Below are 8363 nucleotides of genomic sequence, written 5' to 3'. Positions count from 1 at the left end.
TATTCTTGGTTATTGATTACCAATTATTGGTTATTGGTTATCAATGACTGGCTTTCAGTTCTCGGTGATGGATTATCTGTTATTGATTATCGGTTATTGATTATCAGTTATTGATTACCAGTTATTGATTATCAGCTATTGATTATCAGTTATTGATTATCAGGTATTTATTATCAGGTATTGATTATCAGTTATTGATTATCGGATGATATTAATTTTTTTTCTTTAATTAAATTTAATTAAATTTAATTTAATTAAATTAATTAAATTTAATTTTAATTTAATTTTTTTAATTTTTTATTTAATTTTTTAATTTAATCAGTTATTGATTATCGGCTGATTTGGGGGGAATTTTTGGGGTTTTTTTGGGAATTTTGGGGGGAATTTTTTAGGAATTTTTGGGGGTTTTTTGGGAATTTTTTAGGAATTTTTGGGGTTTTTTGGGAATTTTTTGGGGAATTTTTTAGGAATTTTTTTGGGTTTTTTTGGGAATTTTTGGGGGAACTTTTTAGGAATTTTTGGGGTTTTTTGGGAATTTTTTGGGAATTTTTTAGGAATTTTTTTGGGTTTTGGGAATTTTTTGGGGAATTTTTTAGGAACTTTTGGGGTTTTTTTGGGAATTTTTTGGGGAATTTTTTAGGAATTTTTGGGGTTTTTTTGGGAATTTTTTAGGAATTTTTGGGGTTTTTTTGGCAATTTTTGGGGGAATTTTTTAGGATTTTTTTTTTTGTATTTTTGGAAATTTTTGGGGTTTTTTGGGGAATTTTTAAAATTTTGTTTTTTGGGGGCTTTGTGGGAATTTTTTGGAATTTTTTTTGGAATTTTTTTGGGGGTTTTTTTGGGTTTTTTGGGATTTTTTGGGGTTTTGTTGGAAATTGCTTTGGGAATTTTGTGGGGGTTTTTGAATTTTTTTGGTTTTTTGGGGAATTTTCGGAGGATTTTTGGGAATTTTTGATTTTTTAAGAATTTTGGGGGGAAATTTTTGGGGTTTTTTTTGGGAATGTTTTGGGGTTTTTTTGGGAATTGAATTGTGAATTTTTTGGGGGGGTTTTATGGAATTTTTTTGGTTTTTTGGGAATTTTTTTTGGTTTTGTTGGGAATTTTTTGGGGAATTTTTTGGGAATTTTTTTGGGCCATTTTTTTGGTTTTTTGGGGAATTTTCAGGGGTTTTTTGGGAATTTTTTTGGAGTTCTTTGGGATTTTTTTTTTTGTTGTTTTTTGAGAATTTTTGGGGATTTTTTTCTGGACTTTTTTGGGGAGTTTTTTGGGAATTTTTTTTTGCATTTTTTTAATTTTTGGGGTTTTTTTGGGAATTTTTTGGGGAAATTTTTTTGGAATTTTTGTGGGGTTTTTTTAGGGATTTTTTGGCTTTTGTTGGGAATTTTTTGTTTTTTTCTTTTTTAATTTTGTTTTGTTGGGAATTCTTGGGGGGTTTTGGGGTGAATTTTTTTGGGAATTTTGGGTTTTCTTGGGGCTTTTTTAAAATTTATTGGGAATGGTTTTTTGGGAATTTTTCTGTGGTTTTTTAGGAATTTTTTTGGTTTTTTTTTTTAATTTTTGGAGTTTTTTTGGGAATGTTTTGGGGTTTTTTGGGATTTTTTTGGAATTTTTCAGGGGTTTTTTTTAGGAGTTTTTTTGGTTTTTTGAGAATTTTGGGGGGAAATTTTCTGGGTTTTTTTGGGAATGTTTTGGTGTTTTTTTGGGAATTGAGAATTTTTTGGAGGATTTTTGGGGAAATTTTTTTGGGGGTTTTTTTTGGGTTTTTGGGAATTTTTTGGATTTTGTTGGGAATTTTTTGGGGAATTTTTTGGGAATTTTTGGGGGTCTTTTTGGGATTTTTTTTTGGAATTTTTTTTGTTTATTGGGAATTTTGGGGGTTTTTGGGGGGATGTTTTTGGGGTTTTTTTGGGAATGTTTTGGGGGAATTTTTGGGGGAACTTTTTGGGGTTTTTTTATTTATTTTTTTTTAACTTTTTCGGGTTTTTTTGAATTTTTGGGATTTTTTTGGAATTTTTGGGGGGAATTTTTGGGGTTTTTTTGGGGAATTTTTGGGCATTTTTGGGGAATTTTTTTAAAAATTTTTGGGTTTTTTTTTATTTTTTCAGGGATTTTTTGGGGGGTTTTTGGAATTTTGGGGATTTTTTGGGAGGATTTTTTTTTAGGAATTTTCGGGAATTTTTTTGGGAATTTTTAGAGGATTTTTTGGGAATTTTTGGGTTTTTGGGGGGGATTTTTTTTAAATTTTCGGACATTTTGAGAAATTTTGGGTTTTGTTTTTAATTTTTTGGTTTTTTTGGGAATTTTTTTGGGATTTTTGGGATTTGAGTTTCAGGAATTTTTGGGGATTTCGGGGAGGATTTGGGGCTTTTTTGGGAATTTTTGGGGGGAGATTTTGTGGCTTTTTGAGGAATTTTTGTGCTTTTTGGGATTGGGTTTTTTGGGGATTATTTGGGATTTCTGGGGGAATTTTTGGGATTTTTTGGGGGAATTTTGGGGAATTCGGGGAGGAATTTTTGGAATTTTTTTTTAGTTTTTTGGTTTTTTTGTGTGGAATTGTTGGGATTTTTGGGAAGAAATTTTGGGAATTTTTGTGGTGAACTTTTGGGATTTTGGGGAGGAGTGTTTTGGGAAATTTGGGTGGATTTGGGGGGATTTTTGGGGGGAATTTTTTGATTTTTTTTTTGAGTTTTTTGGTGGTTTTTGGGTGCAATTTTGGGTTTTTGGGGGGGAATTTTGGGATTTTTAGGGGGAATTTTATGGAATTTTTGGGGGTTTTTATGGGGAAATTTTTTGGGAAATTTTTTGGAATTTTTGTGGGGAATTTTTGGTGTTTTTTGGGGAATTTTTAGGAATATTTTGGGTTTTGCGGTGTTTTTGGGTGGAATCTTTTGGGCTTTTGGGGAGGAATTTTGTGAATTTTTGGGGGGAATTTTGAGAATTTTTTGGTATTTTTGGCATTTTTTAGAGGAATTTTTGGGGAAAATTTTGGTATTTTTTGGTGTTTTTTTGGGGAATTTGGATGGAATTTTGGGGATTTTTTGGGGGTGAATTTGGGATTTTTTTGGTGGTTTTTGGAGTAGTTTTGGGTTTTGGGGTGGAATTTTGGGGATTTTTTTGGGCTTTTTTGGAATTTTTGGGGGGAATTTTTGGGAGGAAATTGGGATTTTTTGGGGGGAATTTGGGTGAAATTTTGGGGGATTTTTTGGGATTTTTTTTTATTTTTTTGAAGGGAATTTTGGGGTTTTTGGGTGGAATTTTGGGGATTTTTTTTTGGTGAATTTGGAAAATTTTTTTGTGGTTTTTGGGGTAATTTTGGGTTTTGGGGTGGAATTTTGGGGATTTTTGGGGGGGGAAATTTTGGGGATTTTTTTGGGGCTTTTTTGGAATTTTGGGGGGAATTTTGGGGGGGAAAATTGGGATTTTTGGGGGGAATTTGGGTGAATTTCTGGGGAATTTTTTGGGATTTTTTTTTTTTTTTTGGAGGGAATTTTGGGTTTTTTGGGGGAATTTTGGGATTTTTTGGGCGGAATTTTGGTTTTTTTTGGGAATTTTGAGCTCCTCTCTCCTCCCATCCCAATTTTCCCACCTCAAATTCAGAATTCCAGGAATTTCTTTGGATCCAATCCCAAACTTTTGATTTTTTTTTTTTGTAAAAACCCGGAATTTCCCACCCAAATCCCAAAAAATCCCTCAAAAAAAAAAAATTGGGAATTTTCAAATTCCCGGAACCTTTTCCAGAGGAAAATTCCAAAGAAATTCCAAGGAAATTCCAACCCCTCCCCCAACCCAAATTCCCACCCCAAATTCCCGGAAAAAAAAATCCAAACGTTCCAGAGGTTCCAAGGTCGGCGTTTATTGGGAATTTTGGGGGAATTCCGAGGGAAAAGATGGAATTTTGGGGAAAAAAAATGGAATTTTGGGGAGGAAAAGGTCGGGATTTGGGGAAAAAAGGCTGGAATTTGGGAAAAAATCCTGGAATTTTGGGGGAAAAAATGGAATTTTGGAAAAAAACCTGGAATTTGGGGAAAAAAAGGCTGAAATTTTTTTGGGAAAAAATGGAATTTTGGGAAAAAACAGAATTTTAGGGAAAAAAATGGAATTTTTGGGGAAAAAAAATAAAATTTTGAGGGAAAAAATGGAATTTTGGGAAAAAAATGGAATTTTGGGGGGAAAAAATGAGATTTTGGAAAGAAAATGGAATTTGGGAAAAAAAATGGAATTTTGGGAAAAAAAGATGGAATTTTGGATAAAAAGCTGGAAATTGAGAAAGAAAATGGAATTATGGGGAAAAAATGGAATTTTGGGAAAAAAATGGAATTTTGGGGTGAAAAAATGGAATTTTGGGAAAAAAATGGAATTTTGGGGAATAAAAGCTGGAATTTTGGGGAAAAAATGGAGTTTAGGGGAAAAAAAATGGAATTAAAAAAAAAAAGATGGAATTTTGGATAAAAAGCTGGAAATTGGGAAAGAAAATGGAATTTTGGGGTGAAAAAAATGGAATTTTTGGGAAAAAAGGACCAGAATTTGGGGCAAAAAAAAGGTGGATTTTGGAAAAAATTGGAGTTTTTGGAAAAAAACGTGATTTTTGGGAAAAGAACAGAATTTTTGGGAAAAGAATTGAATTTTTTTAGGAAAAATGGGATTTTGGGGAATAAAAGCTGGAATTTTGGGGGAAAAATGAAATTTTGGAAAAAAACTCTGGAATTTGGGGGAAAAAATGGCTGAAATTTTTTTGGGAAAAAAATGGAATTTTGGGGAAAAAATGGAATTTGGGGGAAAAATTGGAAATTTTAGGGAAAAAAATCAGAGTTTTTGGGGAAAAAATGGAATTTTTGGGGAAAAAAAGGAATTTGGGGCAGAAAAAAGCTGGAATTTTGGGGAAAAAAGTGGAATTTTAGGGGAAAACTGGGAAAATTTTTCCAGGATTTTCAGGATTTTTCCGGGATTTTCCGGGATTTTTCCAGATTTTCCCAGGATTTTTCCAGAATTTCTGGGATTTTTCCAGGAATGTTGGGATTTTTCTGGGATTCCCAGGATATTTCCAGGATTTTTCCAGGATTTCCAGGATTTTTCCAGGATTTCTGGGTTTTTTCCAGCAGTTTTCGGTGATTATCTGGGAATGTTGGGATTTCCAGGAATTCTCCAGGATTTTTCCAGGAATATTGGGATTTTTCCATGATTTCCAGGCTTTTTTCTGGGATTTTTCTGGGATTTTTCCAGGAATTTTTTCCAGGAATGTCGGGATTTTTCCAGGATTTTTCCGGGATTTTTCCAGGATTTTCCCAGGATTTTTCCAGGAATTTTTTCCAGGAATATTGGGATTTTTCCAGGATTTCCAGGCTTTTTTCTGGGATTTTTCTGGGATTTTTCCAGGGTATTTCCAGGATTTTTCCGTGATTTTTCCAGGATTTTTTTCCAGGAATGTCGGGATTTTTCCAGGATTTTCCCATTATTTTTCCAGGAATTTTTTCCAGGAATGTTGGGATTTTTCCAGGGTATTTCCAGGACTTTTCTGGGACTTTTCCGTGATTTTTCCAGGAATTTTTTCCAGGAATATTGGGATTTTCCCATGATTTCCAGGCTTTTTTCTGGGATTTTTCCAGGATTTTTCCAGGATTTTTCCAGAATTTTCCTGTGAATTTTTTCCAGAAATGTCGGGATTTTTCCAGGATTTTTCCAGGATTTTTCCATGAATTTTTTCCACGAATGTCAGGATTTTTCCAGGATTTTTCCTTGATTTTTCCAGGAATTTTTCCCGGAATGTCGGGATTTTTGCAGGATTTTTCTGGGATTTTTCCGGGATTTTTTTCCAGGAATGTCTGGATTTTTCCAGGATTTTTCCTTGATTTTTCCAGGAATTTTTCCCGGAATGTCGGGATTTTTGCAGGATTTTTCCAGGATTTTTCCGGGATTTTTCCAGGATTTTTCCAGGAATTTTTTCCAAGAATGTCGGGATTTTTGCAGGATTTTTTTTTTATTTTTCCGGGTTTTTTCCAGGATTTTTCTGGGATTTTTCCGTGATTTTTCCAGGAATTTTTTCCAGGAATGTTGGGATTTTTTGCAGGATTTTTTTTGGATTTTTCCGGGATTTTTCCAGGATTTTTCCAGGATTTTTCCAGGAATTTTTTCCAAGAATGTTGGGATTTTTTCAGGATTTTTCCAGGATTTTTCCAGGATTTTTCCAGGAATGTCAGGATTTTTCCAGGATTTTCCCGTGATTTTTCCAGGCATTTTTTCCAGGAATATTGGGATTTTCCCATGATTTCCAGGCTTTTTTCTGGGATTTTTCCGGGATTTTTCCAGGATTTTTCCGTGATTTTTCCAGGAATTTTTTCCAGGAATGTCGGGATTTTTGGAGGATTTTTCCAGGATTTTTCTGGGATTTCCAGGTTTTTTTCCATGATTTTTCCAGGAATGTCGGGATTTTTCCAGGATTTTTCCGGGATTTTTCCAGGAATGTTGGGATTTTTCCAGGATTTTTCCGTGATTTTTCCAGGAGTTTTTTCCAGGAATGTTGGGATTTTTCCAGGATTTTTCCAGGATTTTTCCAGGAATTTTTTCTGGGATTTTTTCTGGGATTTTTTCGGGAATATTGGGATTTTTCCATGATTTTTCCAGGAATTTTTTCCAGGAATATTGGGATTTTTCCATGATTTCCAGGCTTTTTTCTGGGATTTTTCCAGGAATTTTCCAGGATTTTTCCAGAATTTTTCCAGGAATTTTTTCCAGGAATGTCGGGATTTTCCCAGGATTTTCCCAGGATTTTTCCAGGATTTTTTCCAGGATTTTTCCAGGAATGTTGGGATTTTTCCAGGATTTTCCCGGGATTTTCCCAGGATTTTCCCGGTGTTTTCCCGGTGTTTTCCCGGGTTTCAGTAGACGCAGAGATCCGGGAATTTCATCTCGTACACCGGAACCGAGGGCGGCGGCGGCCGCGACGGAGCCGGAGCCGGAGCCGGGAACGGAGCCGAGGGACTCGGGGGGGGCCTGGGAGGGGAAAACCGGGAATTACCGGGAAAAATGGGAATTGTGGGGGGAAATGGGAATTCTGGGGGAAAAATGGGAATTCTGGGGGGAAAATGGGAATTCTGGGGGAAAAATGGGAATTACTGGGGAAAAACTGGGAATTCTGGGGAAAAATGGGAATTACTGGGGAAAAATGGGAATTACTGGGAAAAAAAATGGGAATTGTGGGGAAAAATGGGAATTACTGGGGAAAAATGGGAATTCTGGGGGAAAAATGGGAATTCTGGGGGGAAAATGGGAATTCTGGGGAAAAAATGGGAATTCTGGGGAAAAAATGGGAATTCTGGGGGAAAAATGGGAATTCTGGGAAAAAAAATGGGAATTCTGGGGGAAAATGGGAATTCTGGGGGAAAACTGGGAATTCTGGGGAAAAAATGGGAATTACTGGGGAAAAATGGGAATTACTGGGAAAAAAAATGGGAATTGTGGGGAAAAATGGGAATTACTGGGGAAAAATGGGAATTCTGGGGGAAAAATGGGAATTCTGGGGGGAAAATGGGAATTCTGGGGAAAAAATGGGAATTCTGGGGAAAAAATGGGAATTCTGGGGAAAAAATGGGAATTCTGGGAATAAAATGGGAATTACCTGGAAAAAATGGGAATTCTGGGAAACAACTGGGAATTCTGGGGGAAAAATGGGAATATTGGGGAAAAAAACGGGAATTACTGGGAAAAAACAGGAATTCCAGGAATTCATTGGGAATTTGGGGATTCGGGATGGGAAATTGGGAATTTTGGGAATGGGAAAATGGGAAATTGGGAATATGGGATGAGAAATGGGATTTTTGGGAAGGAAATGGGAATTTGGGAGGGAAAAGAGATTTTGGGGAATGGGGAATGGGATTTTTGGGATGGGATTTGGGAATTTGGGAATGGGAAATTGGGAATGGGAATTTTGAGGATTTTGGAAAGGGGAATTGGGGATTTGGGAATGGAAAACGGGAACAGGAAATTGGGGATTGGGGAATGGGAAAAGGGGATTTGGGAAATTCGGGAATTTGCAAATTCCCATCCCTGATCCCGAATTCCCAGCCCCATCCCAAACCCCATTCCCAAATTCCCATTCCCAGATTCCCATCCCCTCATTCCCAAATAATTCCCCGTGCCGTTCCCACATTCCCAAATTCCCGACCCCGTTTTTCTGTCTGTTTTTCCCGCCACTATTCCCATTTTTCCGGCTGTTTTTCCCTCCATTTTCCCATCTGTTATTCCCATTTTTCCCATCATTATTCCCATTTTTTCTGCCATTTTTCCGTCTCTTTTCCCATCATTATTCCCATTTTCCCATTTTTCCCATGCCTTTTTCCCACCATTATTCCCATTCATTATTCCCATTT

At 35.8% G+C, this 8363-nt stretch overlaps 1 protein-coding gene across 1 annotated transcript in view; it reads right to left on the bottom strand.

Annotated features, from left to right (window-relative positions):
• Positions 1–6837: 6837 nt before the first annotated feature.
• Positions 6838–8363, bottom strand: part of EFR3B (EFR3 homolog B) — a 78249-nt gene continuing 76723 nt past the window's right edge. The window contains exon 23 of the mRNA XM_058834078.1: positions 6838–6987. Coding sequence (XP_058690061.1) covers positions 6873–6987 — 115 coding nt within the window. The 3' untranslated portion in view covers positions 6838–6872. The remainder of the gene's footprint in view (positions 6988–8363) is intronic.

The sequence above is a fragment of the Poecile atricapillus genome, chromosome 3 (assembly GCF_030490865.1).
Source record: "Poecile atricapillus isolate bPoeAtr1 chromosome 3, bPoeAtr1.hap1, whole genome shotgun sequence".
Lineage (NCBI taxonomy): Eukaryota > Metazoa > Chordata > Aves > Passeriformes > Paridae > Poecile > Poecile atricapillus.
The sequence above is the reverse complement of the archived record's forward strand: the minus strand, read 5'-3'. Positions and strand labels throughout refer to the sequence as shown.